At 44.1% G+C, this 26,433-nt stretch overlaps 1 protein-coding gene across 1 annotated transcript in view; it reads left to right on the top strand.

The window, feature by feature from the left end:
- Positions 1 to 15,583: 15,583 nt before the first annotated feature.
- LOC311054680 (protein shisa-9-like) overlaps positions 15,584 to 26,433 on the top strand; it is a gene marked incomplete at both ends in the record, with an annotated part of 136,317 nt that continues 125,467 nt past the window's right edge. The window contains one exon of the mRNA XM_084070684.1: positions 15,584 to 16,155. Within this exon, the coding sequence (XP_083926810.1) occupies positions 15,584 to 16,155 (572 nt within the window). The remainder of the gene's footprint in view (positions 16,156 to 26,433) is intronic.

The raw sequence follows: 26,433 nt of genomic DNA, 5'->3' as shown, positions 1-26,433 counted from the left end.
ATATGGATACACACAATAACACACTCGTGTGTGTGTGTGTGTGTTTGTGTGTGTGTGTGTGTGTGTGTGTGTATATATATATATATAATACACGTGCGTGTGCGCACACACACACACACACACACACACACACACACACACACACACACACACACACACACACACACACACACACACACACACACACACACACTCAACTCACATACAGTACAGGTCACATTTATGCACACGCATACACAGAGACACATACAGTACAAGTATTCACTGTATAAAAGGGACAGACGCATACAATACAGGACAAACCCCCCCCCCCCCCCCACACACACACACACACACACACACACACACACACACACTACTATAGTTTCCTTATCACATAGATCTGTGCATGCTTTGATGTATGTACAGCATGTGAATTACGTGTGAATTACATTACATGTGTTACACAACACATGCTGCACTCTGTGTGTTAATGCAGCATATATGCAACCGCACTTAATATGTATTGAATTCATATCACGCAGTGCGTGTTGTGATTTTGTGCATTAGTGTCAGAGTGTATTGAGTGTTAAAACAGACACGCATTACATGATGTACACATTGGTAACATTAAGGTTACTGGATGTCATGGCCCCATTCTGTGTCACAGAATTTTTGTCGTAAAAGCTTGATTATTCACCAGTTTAAACTACAATGAGTCCATAAGAGGTCTATACCTGTGGTTCAAGGACCCCCTTAACTCTGAGAGTGTACAAATGGAACCAAATGGGTTATTTCATGATTATATTATATTACAGTATATTATCCACCCAAGAATGAAAATCACAAGTAGGTATCATGTGGACTAGAGAGGTGTAAATGTAGTATTATTATTCACCACTCAGAATAACCTTATTTATGAAAAACACAAGTTGGTATAAACTGGACAGTAGAGATATCTGGTCTAACCCCAAAATGTATAATAAATAATAGAGGAATACAGATTTATTTATGAAAAACACAAGGGGGTATAATCTGTGCTAGAGAGATGTTACTTGATAATGTTACTTAATAATTACATAAATAATTATGATAAAAAAAACAACAACACATAATTCATGAAAAACACAAGGGGGTATAATCTGGTCTAGAGGGGTATTCTTGGCTAGCCTATTTTATACCCTGGGATATAAACTGGACTATAGTCCAGAATATACGCCGGGGTATAAAATAGGCTGGCCCACTTTAACCCCGGGTATAGTTCGACCGGGGGTACATTTTGGGCTGTTACACCTGATTCCAACCCCGGGTATAAATCTTGCAGATTGGAGCTTTAACACTAAGGATTTTACTATTTAGACAGATAGGCGAGAGGCATAGACATGGACAGACGGCAGACTCAGAGGCAGTCAGCTCATTTTACTGCTACTCTATCCAACTTTATTTGACTTGTGGTGTTTCATCATAAACACTTTCAGAGGCCTCATCCATCTCCCATCCTTCCTCTTCCTCCCTCCTCCCTCTGTCCATATCTCTAAAGAAACACCTCCACCTTTTCTCACCTTTGGGTGACCCCCCCCTCTCTCTCTCTCTCTCTCTCTCTCAGCTCTCTCTCTGTGAGGCAGGGCTGAGGACAGATCTTTCTAGCTGGCTTATTGAGTTACTGAGACTGTCCCTGTGTGTCCTGCACAAACACACACACACACACACACACACACACACACGCACACGCACACGCGCACGCACGCACGCGCACACGTGCATGACTTCGCGGGGGACCTTCACTGTATCAGGAGGATGAGAAGAGATAGACAGCTGATAATGATACATAAACCCCACAGACCGGCAGGAGGCTCATCCAACATCCAATATACATGACTGATGGCTCACTGTCCACTACAGTCCCTACATGCCTGGCTGACTGATTCACTGGGCTGCAGGCTGCTTGGTGGGGGGGCAGTTCACTGGCTGCTAGCCGCTTTTAACCTGGCCTCCATAGTCATTATATGAGTGGTTCTCAAACTTTTTCATGTATTCGGCTGCGGACCCCCATCTGAAAAGAGTTTGTGCCAGGAACCCCCAGAAGAGAAGATTCTAAATTACAAACAAATAGCTGATCTACAAGCTCACAGCGTGTCACGAATCAGCTATTTTTTAATAGCCAAAGTATAAAATATGTTTAAAGTTGTAAAAATGACTGTGATGCTATATTAACTTATTTAGCTTATTTGACTCATTAGCCTTATAGCCTTAAGGCTATAAGGCATCCTAAGGCCATGGGGGCCTCCATGAAATCCCTGCCCTGCTTATGTTATTCTCTCAGTGTTGAATATTTACTCAGGGTTTTTGCAGTGTATCATTCCAAGGTTAAGCGTTCTAATGATACAGTCGCAAACTCACGGTATGAAATTCAATCAGTGCAATAGATTTTTTTTTCCTTCTTAATATAGTATTTGTCCCACATATGTCTTGCAGTGAGGTTATTGCAGGTCTCTTCTTTCACTACAGACCACTTAAGTTTCCTGGGCTATTTCCAAACCCCAGAGTGCTTTTCTCTTTGACCGATAAGGAGACCCGCCTGACGGAGGGCTCTCTGTGTATTTCCTTTAGACTGAGGTGTTTAGGGGGGGGGGGGGAGCCGTGAGGGTCATACACACAGAATGACTGCTGCTGGACTCTGTAGTATAGAGCCATTTATCCCCAGTAAAACGGTTTTGTATTTTTCTTTTAATACAGACATCAATGATATATTATGGTCTGTCTGTCTGTCTGTCTGTCTGTCTGTCTGTCTGTCTGTCTGTCTGTCTGTCTGTCTGTCTGTCTGTCTGTCTGTCTGTCTGTCCGTCCATCTATCCGTCCGTAAGATTTTTGTGTCATTTCTATAGAGCATTCATTTGAAACTTCACACAGCTGTTCAGTGCCAACATGGCTTAAAGGAGTTCATCCTTCTACATCCAAGGTCAATCTAATTGTTATGGGTGTGTTGTGCACCTGTGTGTGGTGCATGATGCGTCCAATAAATGGAAAGCATTTGATTTCAAAAAGCTACATTACTCCATTATAGCGAAGACATTGAATCTCACTGTGAAGAACATACTATTGTATTATATGAATGAATCGTATTTTCTATCTACAAATCAATCTCTTTAAGGTACATTTGTGAATATGACAGTAATTTATATATTCAAAACAATCCTAGCCTTTAAGATAGGTCTTTCTTTTATATAAAATCACACTGGAATTAGTCTCTTTCAAGGTTCAAAGCTCAAAAACATTATTTACCATGTCAGATACTGAAGTAGACAAACCAGAGCTTTCACTGTCTGATATTCTGTAATGATAGGTCAGGTGGTCTTATGCTTCATTGAACTCTAATCAACAAGTGACCTGCCACCGGCTTCGAATGCTATCAATGCATTGAATGGGAGATTATCAAGTTTTATCAGACCATTGAATGGGCGAGTAGGCGACGAGTAGGCGATACACGGACCTACCCGCGATTTGTCAGACCATTCATTGGGCGTAATCAGGAGCTACTGACCTACTTTGGAGGCGGAGCAGTCCCCACAACAATATTTACGATTCTGTGCCTATCGGTACATAACTCCAACGGCGCTGAGTAGGCTCAGGCGAACGTCGCACCACTCAGGACGGCAACTCGGTCGCTTTAGCTCCCTCAGTGGTCCTTCGCGGGGCTCCAGTTCGCCTGAGACTGCGTGCCTCCGTCATGGTCCGAAACCAAAACAACCAAAACCGAAAATGAACTATTTAAGTCATCTCCGTTGGTAGGTCAGTATGTCTACCAACGGAGTCTGTCTGTCTGTCTGTCTGTCTGTCTGTCTGTCTGTCTGTCTGTCTGTCTGTCTGTCTGTCTGTCTGTCTGTCTGTCTGTCTGTCTGTCTGTCTGTCCGTCCGTCCGTCCGTCCGTCCGTCCGTCCGTCCGTCCGTCCGTCCGTCCGTCCGTCCATCTATCCGTCCGTAAGATTTTTGTGGCATTTCTATAGAGCATTCATTTGAAACTTCACACAGCTGTTCAGTGCCAACATGGCTTAAAGGAAACCAAAACAACCAAAACCGAAACTGAACTATTTAAGTCATCTCCGTTGGTAGGTCAGTATGTCTTGATAACACCCAATGAATGGTCTGATAAATCGCGGGTAGGTAAGTAGGTCGCCTACTTCGCCCATTCAATGGTCTAATAAAAGGTGATAATGTCCCATTCGATGCATTGATAGCATCCGAATCAGGTGGACCTGCTGGGACCCCACGCATATCAAAGGAACAACTCTAATAAATAAGCTGTGATATGTAGGTTTGGGAGTCAGCAAATCTTTGAACTTCATTGCCGTGCGTTGCTGCATTTCTGCGTTTACAACTGTTTAAATGAATGGCAGTGTCACAGTCAGAGAGGTCATTAAAATCAGCTCATTAGGAGGGCTGAGCTAGCGAATCACTGCCAATGCTCCTCTGTTTATAGACACAAACAAAGTGAAAGCACACACACACACACACACACACACACACACACACACACACACACACACACACACACACACAGCTGCATAGTGGCACATGCACTCACACAGATGCTCGTGCACATACGCACGCATGCACGCACACATACATGCATGCATGGGCACACTTAATTAAGGCCTAGTGCACTTACATTACGTTATATCCAGTGGTATAGTGGCTGAGTGCATTTTTATAATTCAAGTTCCACCTCTCCTTTCTGCTGCTATACCAGGGAGGTACTGTGTGCAGAACATAATGAGATGAATCTGTGTATGAGAGTGATTGTCCGTCCGTCCGTCGGTCGGTCGGTCGGTCACACGGTCGACGTCCACCCGTCCGTGAGATTGTGTGTATGTTTGATTGTGTACAAGCCAGTGGTGGAAAGTAAGTACATGTACTCAAGTATACTGTATTTAAAGGGATATATATATATATATATATTTTTTTTTTAAATGGGTCATTTTATCATCTACTCAGGCTTTTGTGAACACCCAAGACAGTTTTTAAGTTGCTCGATTCAGTATTTAGATATTTGATATTCATTTTATCAGACACGCCCCCTTCCTATACAAACCCATTGTAACTTCAAACTCCATTTTAACCATGATAGATTCATCAAGAACACCCGTCCTTGCTTCTGGTGACTCATCCTGCCCTCCTAATACGTGAAGGGGCCATGTTTTTCCGATTACTTTTTTCATTCACAAAAGCCTGTGTAGACGATTAAATGACCCCCCAAAAAAGTGGACAGTGAAATATCCCTTTAAGAACAATTTTGAGGTATTTTTTTACTTTCTGCATTATTTACAATTTGCAGTACTTTTACTTCTACCCCACTACATCTCACAGGAAAATAATGTACTTTTACTCCACTACAATTATTTGAAAACTATAGTTACTAGTTACTTTGTAGATTTAGATTATTATTACAAAACATAATAGGAAGGAACCACTTCAGCCCTATACATTTCGGCCATTTGAAAATAGCCGATCTACTGTACAAGCTCACATTGTGCTGCGATGCGACGCATTGTGAGCTTGTAGATCTGCTATTTTCAAAAGATTTTTTACACATTTTATACATTTGAAAACTTGTGAAACTTTTACTTGTACTGTAACTACATTGCAGTATTGATACTTTTACTTAAGTAAAACATGTGAGAGTACTTATTCCATCACTGGTACAAGCACACACATCCACATTTTGTGTGTGTGTGTGTGTGTGTGTGTGTGTGTGTGTGTGTGTGTGTGTGTGTGTGTGTGCGTGCGTGCGTGCGCGCCCTCTGTGGATCAATGCTAGGTGTACAATGTCTGCTCCCTCTAGTCAAGGACAAGGGTTGTGGGAGGGCAGCGTCTCGGGCTGCTGAGGAGAAAACACTGCAACAGTCACAAGACATCCATCAACCCCACACACACATCACCTTGTACATGTTAAGCACGTAACCCTCAACACCAGGAGTCTTCAACAGGGGGTCCTCAGAGTTACTACGGGGGGGCCACCAAATATTATCTTAGGTGTTTTATTTATCTTATTTATTTACTTACTCTGCCATGATCAGGACCTGAGTAACAAATTTTGTTCTGTATGGAATGACAATAAATCTACCTTGACCTTGACCTTGAACTTGTGTAATGGGATTATTTTGAACATTCATTCATTATTTTGAGGGGAACATTAGCCGAAAATAGCATATCTACAAGCTCACAACGAGGTATTGTGAGCTTGTATATTGGCAGCAAAGATATATTTTGTTTTTGATAGTGTTGTCAAATAAGTATATGAAGCTATATGAAAAGGTTTAATCTGCAACACAATTTTATACAATATATAGTGGGGGTCCCTGCTTCATCTCTCTCTCAGCTAAGGGGTCCTTGGGCTGAAAACATTGAAGACCCCTGCTCTACACTTTGTAAAATGGACCCAAGTCTGTACTTGGACTGCTTTTGCTAGGGTTCAAGTGGCTAAACAATGCTCAATCTCTACCTCTACCTCTCTCTCTCTCTTTATCCCCTCTTTTTGTGTCTCTCTCAACCTTCTTCTCGCTTCCTCTCGCTCTCTCCCCCCTCTCTCTCTGGGCTTCCTTTCATCTTCGTACTCTTTTGTGTTCACTTTATTAAGTTAACTTTTTTTTCTTATTTTTTTTTAATTTGTTTGTTTGTTTTGTGTTCTTCCCTTTCTGTGTGTTTGGTCAGAGCAGGACAATCTCAGTGATATGTCTCAATGCACGGACAGCTCTGGAAACCATTATGGCTTGATGGGATTGTCTCTCTCTCTCTCTCTCTCTCTCTCTCTCCACCTCTCTCTCTCCCCCATCCCCCCATATATCCTCTCCCGTCTCTCAGCCTTGCCTGTGTTGTCATCCGTCACTCCATGTCCGTCTCTCCTGTCTTCCCTCTTTGTTCTGTTTTATCAATCTGTTTCCCTCACCCACCCTTTCTCCTCCCTCCTATAGTGGTGTGGGGTAATCTATAGTGAGTGACAGTTACTGGCGACCACACTGATGAGCTTTACCTATAGAGTGATAGAGAGAGGATGGGGAGAGACAGAGAGAGGGGGAGATGGAGAGGGAAGAAGAGAGAGAGAGAGAGAGAGAGAGAGAGAGAGAGAGAGAGAGAGAGGGAGGGGGGGGTGTGTGTATTTTCGATGAATGAGAGAGGAGGAATTGAGGCAGAGAGAAAATTAAAGAGCAGAGAGGGAGAAGGGGAGAGAGAGTGAGAGAGACAGCAGGAGGCCGAGGTGAGTGACAGAATGACAAGAGGACGGGCGGATGAGGAGAGATGAGAGGGAGGGTGGGGTTTAGATGGAATAGTAAGGAGGTGGAGAGATGAGAGGGAGGGTGGGGTTTAGATTGAATAATAAGGAGGTGGAGATCGTGGCAGGGAAGGCTAGAGGTGAAAGAGATGGAGAGGAGGAGGGTGTTGGGGGACCGCGTCACACACCTGCGCCCTTTCATCCTTTATTCAGGTGGATGGAAGGGGGGAAGAGCGAGGACGAAAGGAGCGATGCGGAGAGAGGATAGGAGGAGAGCAATGAGAGGAGGAGAGGAGAGTGGAAGAGAGGAAAGAGGAGGAGAGGAGAGGGGAGATCGTCTCATTATTTTATTTGTTACCCTACTCAATATGCAACAGGAAGATCTCACTCTCTGCTCAACACAGACGGTGTGTTCTCTTTAATAGAAAGACATAAGTTAAAACTCTGTCTGACTATGAGAGTATGAGCTGTGCATGTAGAAAGAGAGACATGGAAGAAAGAGGTGGATGGGGAGGAAATAACGAGGGAATGGATCAAGTGAAAGACGAGCGCTATTAGAGTGCACTGGGACAGAAAAAGAGTGAAATGATGAAAGACAGACGTCTCATTCAGCCAGTACTCTCCCTGCCCTCTATCTCACCCACAGGGCTCCTCCGCTCATCCCCCTCTTTCTGCCTCTCCACCCGTCCCAGCCCTCCCAGCTTCCATTCTTCCTCATTCCTTGCTTTGTCTCCGCCTCTGTGTAGGTAATTGAGGGCCGGCTATTGAGAGTGGATACCCTGCGTATTGGACAAAAGGCCGATATCTCTTTATTGCGTTTACTATAGTCCACAGAGCAGCAAGTTTGCCTGAAATCTTTATCGACACTGTGCTTTCCAATAGTGAGAATGGGCTGTGGGGTAATTTAATGTCAGACCCAGGGAGACGTAGAGCACAGGGAAAAGGGAGAGAGAGACAGAGACAGAGAGCGAGAGAGAGAGAGAGAGAGAGAGAGAGAGAGAGTGAGAGAGAGAGAGATTGATTGATGGAGGAGGTAGGTGCACTATCAGCTAATGGGATTGTGCGTGCACACTGAGTGCGTGTGGGTGAGTATGCGTGCGTGTGTATGTGTACGTGAGGACACAAGAGAGAACAGGAAACAACATTTGTGTACGTGTGTTTTGTTCACAGGTTTGCATGCACTATGCAAGGGCTTACAAATACACATCTGTAGCGCATGAAAGTACATGAGGATGTTCGCTTCCCGGTGCACTTTGTCAAGGAATTTTAAGTGAGTTTTGGGCTGAAAGGGCCGAACAGTGGAATAGATAGAGAATCTGTCCGCAGGAAAACAAAACCACGGTGACTCAAATGCACAGAGATGAAAGACTAAACAAAGTCTATTATTAATGGCATGGCCACCCTGTCCAACATGGACATGTCGACTAATGTGGTCACGGTCTACATGTCCTTTGGCCAAGTGGAAATATTAATCTTTATAAATACCTACACCTATAAGTACAAGTACTTCACAAGAACGATGTTAGCGTAACTAAGAGATTCACTGAAAATGTACAGATGCAATCCAACTTTCACACTCTTCGTACATTTTACTTTCACTTCACCAGGCATTTGTGATATTTAATGCATGTACTGTAGTCGGGCTGGGCGATATGATTTCAAATTAATATCACAATGACTTCAAACCTTTGCCTCGATTACGATTAATGAACGATTATTAAAGAAAAGTGAAAATAGCAGATCTAACAGCACACAACTGTGGCACCTTGTGAGCTTATAGATCGGTTATTTTCACTATTTTTGCATGCCACCATTGTATAACGAAGTGTAATACAGGGCATAAGTGGTAATCAGACTAAACGATTTAGTCGATTATATCGAATCTATTTGAATTATTTTGGGCCGATTCATTGAGATATACGATGTGTAAAAAGAACCAAAAACCTTCTGCTTGATTATTCAATTAACCTGCATGAGCAAGATTAAGTCGTCAGGGGTTTTATATCTTGGTTTCAACATATTTTCGGTTTAATTGCCCGGCCCTATACTGTATAGCAACAGCACGCCATCTGAGTTGCATATGGATAGGGTGGGAATAGCTCATGATCGTCATTCGTCATCAACATGATTTTGCGAAAGGGCATCCACGGTGTCAGCAAAAGATACCTGACCTGAAGTGTAGAAATATGACAAGTTGGGATTGATTACCAACTACAATGCAAATTTCACACGTTGGCATTTCCTGGTTCTAACAAGATGCCAGAATCCACACTCACAGTTGGCTTATTTGGCATTTTCCAAGTAGAAAAAAATGTAATAAGAAATCCTCTTTGTCTCGACTGCATCGCTGGGAGAATTGCTGTTCGTCCCAAATACATAATTTCTTTGTCCCCAAATGCCTAGTCTCGGGTGCTTTAGACCAGTGGTTCTCAAAGTGGGGTCCGGGGACACCTAGGGGTCCTTGAGGGGTTCCAGGGGGTCCCCAGCAAAATGAGTTAATATAGTATCAAAATCAGTTTAACCACTATAACCTCATATACATTGGCTATTTATGATACCCAATAAATAGCAGATCTACAAGCTCACAACGTGTTGTGATACAGCACATTGTGAGCTTGTAGATCTTCTATTTACAAAGAATCTTGAACATCACAAATCTATTTGGGGGTCCTTGATATGAAAAGGTTTGAGAACCACTGCTTTAAGGGTCGTTCACACTAAGCACGATAACTATAACAATATAGTTTTAAAAATGTCAAGTGGTTGGCAGAGTTCACACCATATATAAAGAAAGTTACAATGGTGAACGATATAGTTATCGTTTTGTATATATTGCTCAGTCTGAACACCTCTTGCGAGAGCATTAAATCTACATACAGTACTACATCTACAACACTAACATGATGTGGGCACACACCATAGTGAACTTCAACACTAGTAAGGAATCCTGACTATCCACTGCCTTTGCCATCTATCTATTGTCCAGTAATGTTAAATAGCAGAATATAGGACATTGATTGAAAGAGAGAGAGACAAGAGAGGGCCATGAAAGGGAATTGAAACAAAAGCTTTTTGGGGGGGTTTGTTTGTTTCAAAGTACAAAAAAGGGAAAGTTTGTAATGAATATTCAGATGGAATTAACGTTGGTGGCTTAGAAACGGAATAAAATATTGAACAGCACCTCCTTTGCTTTGTATTGTTTGGTATGTTCTGATGAGGGCTGCATATTCACCCGGCGTGCAACCAGACCCAGAGGCACTTCTGCCTCTATTTCCTTTTTTAAAAAAAGGAAAAGAAATCTAGTTCACTTCAACATTAAATCTGTGATTATTCAAAATTCATAACATATTGCCGGCTGCTCTCTCGCACTCTCTCTCTCTCTCTCTCTCTCTCTCTCTACTCTTTTGTCCCCCGTCTATTTGCCGGAAAATCTCCGGGGGGTCTTGCATGTTCCTCCGTTTCACTGCCGCTCTCTCTGAATAATATCCTTTTACTCTCCTCGCCTCCCATCTCTTTCTCTTTTTCTTTTTCTCCCTCTCTTCTCTTTACTCCGTCCTTACGGAGCCTAATATGTCTCTTCTTCTTTGGACACATCCCCCCCACCTGTCTTCATTCCTCCCTGTCACTTCCTATCCCACCTGCTATCCCCATGGCTCTTAATCCCCTCCCATTCCCTCGCATACTTCTACTCTCCTCTCTCCTCCTTTCCTTGCTCCCTCCCCTTCCCTACTCCCTACCAAGCCCTCATCCTCCCCTCCCCCTGCTTGGCGGTCCCCTTGTCCCCTCTCCCTATTTATGCTCTCTCCCTCTATCATCCTCTCAGACCGACTCACTTCACGCTTTCCCTCTCTTTTCCCTCTTACTCCCTCCCTTTCTCTCTCTCTCTCTCTCTCTCTCTCTCCATTCTCTCTTTTCTCCGCCTCTTGGTTCATTTCTCTGTGACTCTCCTTTCCTCATTCTCTCTGTTCCTCTCACACTCGCTCTTCTTTCATCTATCTCTGTTTTCCCCCCTCTCTCTCTCTCTCTCTCTCTCTCTCTCTCTCTCTCTCTCTCTCTCTCTCTCTGTCTTTCTAAAGCACCCCTGACAGATTGCAGCAGCACACATGTTCCAGACATCCTCTCACAAAGACTGAGAGGTGCAGAGGTATTAGCGCAAGCACACGCGCGCACACACACGCACACGGGCACACACACACACACACACACACGCGTAAGTAAACAGACAAACACACACACACAAACGCTATAGCATGCATGTGAGTGAGGCTACACACACGTGGGTGCACACACACACACACACACACACACACACACACACACACACACACACACACACACACACACACACACACACACACACACACACACACACACACACACACACACACACACACACACACACACACACACACACAAACCAACCAATCTGCCTCAGTGAGCACCACTGCACTCATCTGTTGAAGAGACAAGGGGTTTTGGGAGAGCAAGAGAACAGTGGAGGAGGTAAAAAAAAAGAGTGAGAGAAGAAGAAAGAAGAAGAGGGCAGGGAAACAGCGGAAGGAAGGAAGGAAGTAAGGAGTTAGAAGCATGCTAATGGCCTCCCATTAGCAAGGCACACATTAAGGGTTCTACAGACAGGAGGTAAAAGGAGACGAGTGGATTTCAAAAAGGAGCTGAGGACAGGATGGTAGTAGGGGAGGGAGTGAGAGAAGAGATAGAGAAGAAAGAAAGGGGAGACAATTTTGGAAGAATGAAAGACAGGATAAAAAACAAACAGAAGAAAGAAAAACTCAGGACAGAGCTGATAGTGATACAGAGAGAATGAGAGAGGGGGGAGAGAGAGAAAGAGGTGTGTGTGTGTGAGAGAGAGAAAGAGGCGCGATGAGGGTGCGGGGAGGCAACGCGCAAGATGTGTGCTCATTCGCTCGCAAAAGAGTGAGCAAGTGTGGGAGTGAGAGAGAGAGGGAGGAGTAAAAGAGAGAGGGAGGAGAGAGCAGGAGCGAGAGAAAGAGTGGCATATTATGATCCAGTCCTGGCAGGAAGAGGTAGAGCGCATCAGCAGTGGCGGAGGACAAAGACACTGACGAGCAGAGCTGAGCGGAGCGAGGGAAGGAGCCAATAAAGGAATACACGCACTGATGAAGAATCAACAATGGACATAGGATGGAATAATAACAATAAAAACAACAACACACATTTAATTTCTGCTGGTTCTCCATGCTCTCATGCCACTTCCACTTGGAGCATCATCCCACCACAGTGAAAACACATACATATGATATATATCTAAAACTCCTATACATATATATCAAATTATGCCTGTTTTCAGAGAAGCTGCAGCCGGACATGGACTGTGTTTACGTGCAGGCGAGAGTCCCATTGCATAACAAATTGGATGGCATGCTTTAATATGCAGCATTTTATTTTTGGGTTACAAACTGTTGCATATTAATGTTTTGAGATTTTTTTCTTTCTGCCCCTCTCTCTAAAGAAAAGACAGATATTTGCATTAATTCAAAAGGACATTTTATGCTTAAATTATTTTTTTCTTTCTAATTTGGCTCATGTTAAACAGCAGTATCCGGCCATAGCACGTTTTGCTGCAGTCCTATACATTTCGATTTTGAATTTGCTCAGGAGGCTTCTTCTGAAAACAGGATATGATATTTTTCTGATCTCCCCTCTGTGCCACGCTACTGGCTTTGGGTTTGGGCTGTTTTGTTGTTTGTCGTAATCTCCACATGTCTCCATCCTCCAACGGGGGCTGGGGAAGCAGGCATCTCGGAGAGCCTGGTAGAAGTGTGCTGTTGACTGACTGAAGGCGCAGAGGGCATTCCACAGGCTCTTTGACTTCCACTGATATCCCCCCAACAACGATAAAGCCGCATGCCCCGCTACTGATACTGGAAGCTGACTGGTACAGAGAGAGGCAGAGAGAGAGAGAGAGAGAGAGAGACAGCAAGAGCGAGAGAGAGCTAGAGAAGGAGAGAAAGAGGTAAGTTGAGAGAGAGACAGGCAGACAGAAAGAGAAAGAAAGAAAGAAAGAAAGAAAGAAAGAAAGAGAGAAAGGAGAGTGAATACAATCACACTGTATACAAAGTTTGAATCAGGTGGAAAATGTAAAGATAGCAAAAAGAAAAGACAGCAAGAAATAGTTGCAATCCTGTAAAATGGGACACTCCAATCCAGTTGATGTTATTCCATTGCCTTTATCTCTGTTGAGCATTAGATTCTTCTGAGCACTGGAGGCAACAACACTAGAGGACTGCTGGCTCCTCACACTGAGCTTAGAGAGGTTCTACATAATAACATCACCAACCCCCTCCCCTCCTCTCCCCTGAGCCTCAGCACTTGTAGGACAAACAGCGCATCTGTGGCGTTCTACGTCAGTGCATACTCCACTGTATACTCCACTGGTGGCCTGGCTCCACTCAGAGACCCAGGGAACGAATAGTGTGTGCGCATTAGCCGGACACCAGCCAAAGCTGAGCAACAGGAGTCAACAGGAGTCCACAGACACTCACACACACATACGCGGGTCGCGCATGCACACACACACTTATATAGACACACACACCGACCGCAGAACACAACTGGACACTCTTTGTCCGTCAGTCGCTCCATCGCTTAGAAACCTATTATCAGTTTATCACCAGCTTGACATTGACGGAACTCTGTCTTGCCCACTGGATTGGACATCTGACCGCATGTGAGAGAACGAATGTGAGCAAGAGGGTGAGTGACAGTGTGTTTTTGTGTATGTTTGTGAGAGAGAAAGAGAGAGAAAGAGAGATTGCCTCAGGTGCAAGGGGACGTTACAAACGGGGACTGTAATCATCACAGGATCTCGCTGGGCTTTAGAATGATGCGTTAGTGGAACCGTTGACAAACTTGTTGACCAGCGAAGGCTCAGACTAGAAGAGTAACTTGAACCGCACACTTTGAGGGAGGCGAAACAACCACACAACATCAGGAGCGGACAAAGATGCTGTATTGAAACAAAAGAGACGCAAAAACTCAAAGATGCCAACCTCAAAAATTAAAAAGCTTCAACAGCAAGGCAAGCTGAAGAGCGGGAGCCTGACAGAGGCAAGTTAATCTGCGAGTAGGAAAACAAGACACCTGAGGACTCTCAATTTGCAGAGTGACCCCTCCAGTGGATTATACCACACCCACTCCTCCTAAAAGTTCCACGACGTGTTTACCACAGCTCTCCTGGACAACAGAAGTAGTTTGCGTCCAATATCTGTCATCCACATACTGGAATAGTCTCTTCTTCCGTGAATGACAGCATTTGTATTTGGAGCCATTGACTTTCTGTCCTGTACTCTTCTGGTTGTTTATCTGTTTGTGTGAGGAGTCCGGTTGTCTTCTCTGTTGGCGCTTTCATCAGCCAAAAGCCCCCCAGTGCAACAGATTACGCGCCCACTCATCAATGGAGAGATTATTACTGGAAATGCCACAGGCAAGTTCATTGGTGGGTGACACGCCCTCTTAGGCTGGAGTCCCACCAAACCCCTGGATTTGGATTTGCCTCCTGCCGCCTCTGCCTGTCTGCAGCCGACATCACATGGAATTAGTAAAAGGTGAGAATTGTTCCATTAGTACTGAGCTGTTTAGTTGTTGTTGGTCTTTTTTTTTGTTATTTTTTCATTTGCGTACCAGCAGACACACATTCTCACAGTCAAATGCGCGCACACACACACGCACGCACGCACGCACACACACACACACACATGCACACGCACAATCACGCACGCACGCACACGCACGTATGCATACGCACGCATAGACACACACATTCACACACATAGACACTAACATTGCTTGAGTCTGTTGTGTCTGTGTGTGTATGTGAGTACTGGCTCACCAGGGACTCATTCACTCCATTAAGAAGCATGTTGAGATGGGAGATTGATTTGTTTCTCTCACTTCTTCCTCTGCCCCTCGACAGCAATTTACTCCAGGGTGACTCACAGTGAGCATCCTGTAATGGTGTACTCTAGCAATTCCCACAACGCTAACTGAATGCTCTTTATTCTTCTTCCAGGTGTTCTCTGCCGTGAATATAGGCTAATTTGAAAGCCATAATTCTCCTCAAATCTCGAGTGGCCTCTCTCCGCTGTGTGAAGTAATCCAAAAAGACAAAGGTTTTACGTGGCAACAGCTCTGAGACCTGGAGAACAACCTAGAGGCTTTTTTTTAGTTTTGCTTCCTTTCTCAAACCAGGGACCTTTCATTTGGGCCTGTCAATAACTATCTCCAACCAACTTTGATAATCCCATTGTGACACATCAAAGCAAACCTATTCCCAAACCACTACACAAGTTAAACAAGATGGCCACCTCCGTGCACCCTGTCATGGGCAGCCTGTCCCTGATCGTCCTGCTGTCTCTGGGAGGACGGACTTCTGGGCCGTCGGGGTGGGCTTTAGCCCAGGAACCAACCGCCGACACCAACCAGACATTGGCTCCCTCCAGCTCGCCTCAGCTGGAGGGAGGGTTGGTCACACCCACGGCGGAGGTCAGTGAAGACACCTCGTTGCCGTCCATCGGCAGCCGCTGCTGGGGTTACTACGACGTCATGGGCCAGTGGGACCCCCCCTTCAACTGCGACGCCGGCGTCTACATGTTCTGCTGTGGTTCCTGCTACTACCGCTTCTGCTGCCAGTTCAGGATCCACAGCCTGGAGCAGACGTCCTGCTCCAACTACGACACGCCCGTGTGGGCCAACACGGGGAAGCCAGCCGCTCCCGTCACAGAGGTCCACGAGGAGCCCGATCGGGACCGTACCCACATGATCGTGTATATTATCTGTGGAGTGGCGGCCATCATGGTTCTGGTGGGGATCTTTACCAAGCTAGGACTGGAGAAGAGCCGGGGAGGACAGGCAGACATGACCAACACCAGGTAAACACAAGGATAGAGGAAGAGGATGGATGGATGGAAGGAAGGATGCAAGGATGGGGTGTGAGTTAAAGCAGTCTCAAACATTTTCATGTGAAGGAACCCCGAATTGATATGTATTTGGCCGTGGACCCTTCATTTGAAACGGTTTTGCCAGGGACCCCCAGAAGAGAACATTTATGTTCAAAGATTATCAAAATGATTCAAAAATGTCCAAACATTTTTGATATTTTCCAAAATCTTTCAAAAATAGCAGATGTACAAGCTTGCAGTGTGGCACGAAGTGACACGCTGTGAGCTTGTAGATCTGCTATGTTTTATTAATAGCTAACGTATACAGTAAATGGATAAAGTGGTTAAAATGATTGTGATGCTATATTAATACATTTTGCTGGGGACCCCCCTTTAAGAACCACTGAGTTAAAGGATGGAATAATGCATAGAGGAATGGATGGATGAATGTGAAGATTGTTGGATGGGATGATGGCTGATGGATAGACGCATGGGAACATTGATGGATGAATGGATGAGCAGAATTATGGATGGATGGATGACTTGATAGTTGGATGAATGAGCTGATGGATGGATGGGTTGATGATGGATAGATAGGCTGATGGATGGACGGGTGGAATGGATGTACCGATTGTGTGAATGATGGATGGTGAAGATGATGATAGTGATGATGATGATGAAGTCGTCAATGTATTATGTATTTTGTTAATATAGGATAAGGGATGGGCATCAATCAGGATGTATGAAAGAATACCGATTATGTCTGTGAGTCCAGTACTTGCACATGTAAGTGCACATGGTATGTGTTTGTCTGTGTGTGCAATATGAATGTCTTTGTGTACAGTATGCATGTATCTCTGTGTACTGTATGTGTCTCTGTGAATCGTGTGTGTGTGTGTGTGTGTGTGTGTGTGTGTGTGTGTGAGGGGGGGGGGGGGGGGGGTTAACCAGCAGGGTAATGAATCCAGATGCTGACTCCTACTGATGTGAAACCTTTCTACTCTCATCAGGAGGCTAGGGAACCTAGAGAGGGGAGAGAGACAGAAATGGAGAAGGGAGATAAAGTTATAGAGATGCAGGTGGAGATGAAGACAGGTATTTATCTACAGATTCTACACAGACAGACAGAGAGGGATAGAGAGAGAGAGAGATCAAGGACAAATTAAAGCAAGCGACGACACAGGGAAAGAATGCTGGAAGGGGAGAGCGTCAGATGACGGATGGAGAGGTGAAGCATTTTGGGAATGCTATTTTTACAACGGTGTTCTGTTTTATAGTGCCGTTACGTCTAGTGGAGCCATGTTGTTTAGACGGGGCCTGGCTGTGGTTGGAAATGTCACTGTGACAGTGTTTGTCTTCCTGAGAGGAGAGGAGAGGAAAGGAGAGGAGGAGAGGAAAGGAAAGGATGTTTTTTTGGAGGGCTGGAATATTGATCGGATCTGACTGGAACACAGCCAATGGCTAATTCTGGTACACGGAAAACTGTGTGTGTGTGTGTGTGTGTGTGTGTGTGTGTGTGTGTGTGTGTGTGTGTGTGTGTGTGTGTGTGTGTGTGTGTGTGTGTGTGTGTGTGTGTGTGTGTGTGTGTGTGTGTGTGTGTGTGTGTGTGTGTGTGTGTGTGTGTGCGTGCGCGCGCGTGTGCGTGTGTGTGTGTGCACGCATGCGTGTGTGAGGGGGAGATAGAGATAGGGAGTCAAAAAGAGAAGTAGGGGACATGAGGCCCCCTTGTTTGTGTTTATGTCTGTGCGTGTTTGTGTGATTATGTGTGAGTGCATGCAGAATACCTGAGCACAGTGAACGACCCAAAACTAAGGAAAGCCTTGACTAGGTACAGACTCAGTGATAGAGAAAGGCCGCCACAGACAAGGGAAGACAGACTATGCAACCACTGCACACAAAATGTGGTGGAAACAGAGCTACACTTTCTAACCATTCTTGGGAATTACTATACTGACACTTCATCCTTACACACTGCAAGATCCTGACTCAACTGAACTTTGAGTGTGAAAATCTACCCGTAAACGTCCACACTCATTATGGCTCAGTGTCTGATATCATAAGATCCTAGTATATTGGCTTAGCCCACTGGTCCTGGTACTCCTTAACACTACTTTCAAAAATAGTGAAAACAGTTCACAGCTTAGTTTGGCTATTTTCACTATTTGTCGTACTCGTACAGTACAACAAAGTACGGTATAAAGTGCTTAAGTGGATAATATTGGCTGCTTGGATTGAAACGTTGGTTCTACGTAGGAGTTGTAGCTTATTCAATAGCGGCACACTGGATATGAGCAAATGCTAAATGACCCAAGTGGAAATGTAATTGAATGCTTTTTGACGCCAAAGATACACTGTTGACCCCAATATTTCTAAGAGGAATCCCATCCACAACAACAAGCCATTTTAGAGGAAGCTGTCAGAGCAGAAGAGCAGAAACAATGACCTGCCTCCATAACATGTCATGTACAGTAGCTGGCAGAGACATTATGTCAAGATAAAGATACATTTAAGTACATTCTGGGATGTCTTTACTAGAAAGAAGTCAGGCTGCGACTTAATCTTACAATAGAGACCTCATAGAGATTTCTTCCAACATGAACTAGAGGAATGGAGTGTGTAGTACTATAAGTCCACATAAGCCACTGGAGTGTAACTAGATGAGTGCACTATATGGTTCTCTCTTTTAACAAAGCACAAGAGGAGGAGAAATATACAGTAAATGCTCTGAATAGCACACAGTGTTCCTGATTTAAATTCTCTCTCGATGCACACAGTTAGTGGTTATCGCACTAAGGGCACCCATAAATGTACTTTTTCAGATTGAGCTGGAGTTATGCACAGGTGGAAAATGAGGATCGGTATTAGTAGAATATCTCTTTGTAAGTCTTGAATACAAAACAACCTTTATTACATACAGCAGATGGCACATGCCCTGTGCTGTCACACTTGTGGCCTGTTTTAGCAAGAAAGAGATAGAGAGACAAAGCGACAGAAAAAGACAAACGGGGAGGAGGAAAAGGCAGTGAGACAGATGAGAAAGATAGAAAGTATAAGAGCAAGGGAGAAAAGAGTAAATGATTGGCAGGTTGAGACAGAGAAAGAGATAGAGAAAGTCAGAGTTTGAGAGAGGAGAGAGGAAGGGTGGATGTGTGGGTGAGAGAAAGATATATAGACAGTGTTAGTGTGACAGAGAGACAGAGAAACGGAGCGAGAGCAGACAGGGCTGACGCAGATCAGCGCTGTATCGATGCGACGGAGCCCGATGATAAAGGAATCCTCGGAAAGGGCGATTCACTGGAGCGCGAGGGAGGGAGGGATGGACGGAAGGGAGGCTAAAGGGAAGAAGGAAGGGAGGGAGGGAGGGAGGGAGGGTTGAACGGAGAGCTGAGCTCTTGTAATTCTGCTGATTTGCCATTGCGGGCCATGGATGACTGGCTAGCTGGGAGGCAGAGGTGCATTTATAACAACAAGTCTCAGCCAACATGTCTCTGAACGTTGATGTAAAGGACATTTTGTTCTCTAGTACTGTTAAAAGATACCTTCACCCTGTAAGTGAATACACACCTATGTAAAGTCATTTAGAACTTGTGGCATTTATACAACTGTAGCTTGTTGTGGGGCTGCAATCCTAGTCTATAAGGTAGCAATGATGTATTTTGCAACATTGTAATGCGAGGGCTGCCTCCAAGAATTTCTTGAGGGAAAACACACACAGAAGCACACATGGATAATGGCAGCCATCAGATTACAGACGCAAACAAAACAATAATGCTGGGGGTTTTGTCAGGCACGGGAAGCAAAAAATATTACAATTAATATTTTACAATCAATAATGTTTTTGGGGAAAAGCGATATTTTTATTTCACACTTTAACTGTTCTATTTCAAATGACCTGGACCTGGGCAACAGTGAAGCAATCAATTTTGAATTTATTTGATCTGATTTTTTTTTTTTTTAAATGTAGATTATTGAAGAGTAAAATTATGAAAAACGTTGCTATCCAATACTGTCAGACAATCAAAGTGGACCACCAGCCCAGGTTGCCTATACAGGGGGGGGTTGGTGAATCGTGGGGTCAGGACATGAGGAATCTGTGGGGGGAAATTGAGTTTGTACGACAGACGTTTGTATAGCGCCCCCTATAGACCATATTCACACGGCAGCCATATTGCCATTAAGTCAATGAAATGCCACCCCAGTTGCCACAGCAACGCAATGTTAAATTCCAAAATGGCCGCCATGTGAATATGGACTATGGGCAGAAGTGAAAGGGCTTTTGGAGGTGCACTCTAGAAGCCCCTCAACATGTGATTCCAATTTGTGGATGATTGGATGTTGTGTTGAAGATTATGCCGCTTTTGGGAAAACTGCATTTTGCACAAGACACTGCATTTATGAATACTGGCATTTTTTGCTACAAACACACACACACACACACACACACACACACACACACACACACACACACACACACACACACACACACACACACACACACACACCTCACAGTCGACTTTGCCTCACACATCAATGAACTGCCGCTCATCTCCCAAGAGGCTGTTTGTCTTTTTGTTTTGTTTATGGTCTCTCCAACACACGTGTGCTTGCATACACACACACACACACACACACACACACACACACACACACACACACACACACACACACACACACACACACACACACACACACACACACACACACTCATGCGTGCCCACGCACAGGCACATACGACTGCAGCTGCTGTTGAGGGATAATCGCTGCAAAGCCAAATTAAAAATTAATCATTTCCTTTGATACGTTGATTTGGCTAAGAGAATTATTAATGTGCCAAATGAAGTTTTATTCCACTGAATGCCAAGTCAACTCATCATACCGTGAACTGGGGCAAGGCTGGAGGTGGAGAGGATGGAGGGATTTATGGAGAGAGAGAGAGAGAATAAATACAGAGAAAAATGTGCTAGAGATGTCCTCTTCACAGTAAAAATCCTCAATGTTAATTCTAGAGTGTACAAACTCTCTGAGTTACAAACGGATAAATGAACACTGAGGATTTTACTGTTTGGTAACAGACAGATATTTCAAGTAGGCTACTGGTAATGTTTATTTCCTCTTAGCAATCCGAACCTATTAATTCTCCAAAGTGTTCACTGCCAGAATCGGTGAATAACTAACATCTCAACATGCGAAGAGAAATTAAGCACTTTTTCTGCTACCAAAGAATATTTGCAGTGTACTGTATGCTGCATGTGATGACTTCTTTGATAGGGCTGGGCAATTAACCAAAAATATTTCAAAAATGCAATTTAGAACTTAATCTTGCTCAAGTAGGTTAATGGAATAATCAAGAAACAAGTTTTTTGTGATTGTTTTTTTAACGTAACTTTTTAACAAAACAATTAAACTTTGTTTTACATGGTGGCGTACAAAAACAGTGAAAATAGTGACGTCGAGCTTCCAGATCTGCTGTGTTCATCAATAGTAATCAAGGCAAAAGTTTGAAATAATCGTGATATTGATTTGAAGTCACATCGCCCAATCCTAGTCTTTGACAGGACTAAGCAGGAGGTGCAATATAACAGGACAGACACATCGAACAAAATGCAAGGACGGGCAAATGCCAGCAGTCCAAGGGAGGTGAGCGATGAGTGTGTGGTGATAAGACCACGTGTCTTTTTCTGTTGTTTTTGTTGAAGATTACTTTGAGGCAGGACGTTAAACACAGACTGAAATGTGGGGATAGAGAGAAAGGGTGACATGCAGAGATTGCACCCTGGGTATGGCTGGGTACTGCGGTCGACAAACTGACTTGGCAGAGCCACCTTAATGCTGCACATTCATCACGTTTTATCTTTACCCCAACCGCCTCTAAAGTCACTGAGTTCATCTCGGACAGATGTTGCCTGTAAACCTTCTACTTTGACTCCTGTTGTTCCTATCAGCCAATATGGAGATGAAATAGATATGTAATATATTTTACAATATACAGTTAAGGAAACACTGACAGCAACAACATCTCTTGTATTTCGTGCCCTTGACCTTTGCCCCTGTCAACCCAAACGTTAGTCATGTAATTCTCACCAAATTTCAGGAAGATCCAGCTCTCTTATCCTGCTATCTGTTCTCAAGTTATTCAGACCAAGACAGACAATAATGGCGTGGCTTCTTGTGGACAGTCTGTGACGTGGCGTCAGTCACCTACTGTATGCCGTTATCTATGACGTGTTACAACTCTATATTTGGTCAAGGTTTCTGGCCTATCCGACTACCATTGACTTCCATTGTCAAGTATAGAATATGGAGGTACAAAGTTAGCCTACTCGCGGCACGCACAAACAATTGCCGCTATCAGGTCCAGCAGTTTGTCTTATTAGCTCCAGACACACACACACGCACGCACACGCACACACAGCCTTGCCATTACACAGCGGCTCTGTGTTTTGGTTTCCTTTTTGCCCGGTTAAACTTCAGTTAATTCTCAGCTTATACCACGCTATCCGATGCAACCGTGTTAGGCGGGCAAGTTTTATCCATGTTTGACATGGTGAGTGCCTTAAGCAGAGAGGTCACTTGCAGTGATAGTTCCGCCTGCCTTGCCAGTTGCCAGATTACCTGTGCTGAGTGGCCAGCTTTATAACCCATAGGGAAGATATAGCTTTAGCTTGCGCAACATAAGCTTGTGCTGACCAGTAAGTACAAGCTTATTGCCCACTTGCTCCTTTTATAACTACTCAGTGATATAAAGGCTGGATATGTGATAGATTACTGTATAATTTTAATTCCCAGCATTCCAATTAAGCATGCTCCACATGCTTTATGCACAAGGACTATATTCACTGTAACCTACATTAACCTAATATGCCTTCTTCAACCAAAGAGCTTTAAATTATGTGGATGCATGTTTGTGTATGTGCAACCTCAGTGGGATTAGTATTCACAGTCCAATATAATTCAAATGAAAAATATAAGGACCAGGCTAAGGGCATACTGCACACACATTTACACACAAGAAGACACACATTGACATACATGAATACACACACACACACACACACACACACACACACACACACACACACACACACACACACACACACACACACACACACACACACACACACACACACACACACAGAGAACACACACCACGCCCAGCACTTACACACAGGTTCTATACGACCATTTGCACAATACATGTATCAGTGTGGAACTGTCAACACGGGCTCCACACGGGCCAGAATGGTGCTGAACTTGTATGACATCCACTGGAAATAGCCAGCTTCACTGAAAACAAAGTACCACAGAGTGCATACTCACAGCTTTGGTACACACACACACGCGCGCACACACACATCGGACATCGACAGCATTATACCACTTACCATGAGTTATTCCCCTGAAAAGCAGTGTGCTCAAGGGCACACAGTCTGCAAAATGACCCACCAGGGACGCAGTCAACCATTTCCATAAACCATTCTATTGCTTTACGGTATTGTTTTCCATTGCCAGCTCTTTCTATTTCATTTATTGTTCAGCCACAACTGTGCTTTCCATCATAGCTCACGGCAGCTGTTTAGAGCACGGAGATAAACCTGTGCACGAACCACAGCTGTTTCAAAGGCTATGCCAATAGTGACGGAAATCTGTATTTTCAGTTGAATTATGTGGGTAAATCAAAGTAGTTTGTGTGTGTGTTTTTTTGGGGGGGGTGTCATTTAAAGCTATCTCATTACCTATACAATGTTATTGAGGCAATGGTACAACATGAAGGTTTTGAAGCAAAATGCGATGTACTGGGGAACTGAGCTTGTTAACTAATACATCCTCCTGCCATGTGAGCAGATGAAAGCTGTCCCAGGAATGGCTCCCACTGCTTAATAACAGTGCTTGTTGTCAGACAAATTATAGGCCAAGAAAATAATGCTCATTTAGTCACTGGCAGAACCTTTGAAATAAAATGTGGGAGATAAGGAGGCACGAGATATGCTGAAAATAATTCAGATTATTTGTATTTGTAGTGTTTGTGCACATACAGTAGCCTATATATACGGTATGCATACCGTATACACACTGTATATACACTGTATATGTGGTACCATCACATCAGGGAAATCAGGTAACACACCACACACCACAGTGGTCTCTGCATCAATTATACAACATGCCTTCCAGCTCCATGTCTGCTTCCACCTTCATCGTAGGTGCTGTCTGTCACTATTCTCACCTCGTGAGGTGTTCAGCCGTATATAGTTAGGAAGAAGAATAAAGGCTTCTCATGGCCTGTTAACAACTACTTCCTCCGCACTTAATCCCAAACTCCCAAAATAAACACTTTGATGCTGCTTGGAGAAAAATAGACAGCACCTCCCACGGCGCACAGTCAACTCAAATCAAGCCAGAATGATTGTTTTTGTCTCCGCCAGGCGGAAGGTGTGGCCAAGACTATGTTTTGGCCCCTGTGCGTGCGTGCGCGAGTGCGTGCGTGCGTCCGTCCGTCCGTCCGTCCGTGTGCAGCTAATCTCTGCCCCAAAGTTTCATATTGGACTGTTATAGCGCCACCAGGAGGCCGATTTTTGCACCATTTTTTTATTACTCCTACAGATTTTTTTGCCTGGCTCCAGCCCATTAATCGCTATCCACGGCCATTAAAAAACAATATTCTGGAGATTCACGGGTCTGGTGACGCTGTCGAAGGCGGAGTTTTCTCGGTTGAAAATGTAACCGGCCTGATGGGGATGATCTAGTATGAGCCAATGGCCAGAGAGTCCCACTTTGGCCCACCCCCATCTCAGAAACCGGCTGCACTGAGATGGCTTTAAGACTGAATAATGGAGTGAAACAAAATGAACATTCAGGCTGAGCATGTTCCATCTTGATTGCCTAAGATTGGCAGGAGTGGCACGTTTTGAACAAAATGCCTCAAAACATGAACGCAGCTTCCGATTTCCGTGAAACTTTGCACACACATTCCCACGAGGCCAAGTATGAAATGCCACTTTACATTTTTCACGAACATCACGCGAATCGGTACACATTATCTCTATAGTCATGTCATCAAGATGGATCTGTCCGATTTTTCATATTTCATACTGATTGGCTAAGATTGACTTCTACTACCTAGCCTGGTGGTCCAGTGCTCTGAGGAGCATATTTTTCTAATATATTTTTTTTGCTTTTTTATTTTTCACTTGTTGCCATGCATGTTTAGCAGAGTGAAAAAGAAACAGAGAGCATGAGAAAGAGAGAGAGACCGTTAGACTGGAGGAAGCCAAAGTGAACAAGAAAGTTACAGGAGGAGGAGTGTTAAACTGTAAAAAGAGAGAGAGAGAGAGAGAGAGAGAGAGAGAGAGAGAGATTCATTGAGGAGAGAGTGAAGCCTAATTTATGCTCTGTCGCACGATGGCGTTGTGTGCAGAAAATATAGCAGACCTGCAAGCTCACAACACGTCGCATGTGCAACTTGTTGTGAGCCTGTAGGTCGGCTATATTTTCAACGCGCAACACCGTCGTGTGATGAAGTATGAATATCTGGCTTTGGGAGTGTTCAACTGTGAGGAGATGTGTTGTTGTGAGGTGTTGATGAGGACCCACACCACCCTGCCTCACTTCATCACTTCATGCTGTTGTGCATTACATTATCCACACAGTTTTGATCAAAAATAATTGTCTTTCTTTTGTCATTTCTGTTGAGAGACACTTTTTTTCTACACTGTAGCGTAATATTCGTCATGAACGTGAAGATCCATTGGCAAAACAGCTTTTCAGTTCAAGACCTATGTTTGTGAATAGAACTTTTTTCAAACATTATAGTGATGTTAAAAACTATTCTATTTGACTGACGAGGGACCATTATTGTGGCATGTTTCATCCTCACTCGCTATTTTTTCAGCTTGTCTTAATATGCCAGTCTATTATTCTGTTCTGTGCTATGTGTGGTGTACAGCTTTTTGACCTGTTCAGCACTATGCGTAAAACTAACTAGGGTTGCAACAGTTAATCGAACTAATAACTTCAATCAATTATAAAAAAAATATCGATGATCTAAATATCAAAAATAGCCTTGCAATGCAACACATTGAGCTTGTAGATCTGCTACTTTATGTATTTTTGCACAACACCAGTGTGTGTGTGTGTGTGTGTGTGTGTGTGTGTGTGTGTGTGCGTACGTGCGACTTACGTGCATGTGAGCGTGCGTGCGTATGTGCGTTTTCTGCGCGCGTGCCGTGCGTAATTACATGTTTATGCACGCTGTGTAAGTTGTGTGAGTAT

This window comes from Gymnoscopelus microlampas (genome assembly GCF_963454915.1).
Source record: "Gymnoscopelus microlampas genome assembly, chromosome: 11".
Classification (NCBI taxonomy): domain Eukaryota; kingdom Metazoa; phylum Chordata; class Actinopteri; order Myctophiformes; family Myctophidae; genus Gymnoscopelus; species Gymnoscopelus microlampas.
The sequence above is the reverse complement of the archived record's forward strand: the minus strand, read 5'-3'. Positions and strand labels throughout refer to the sequence as shown.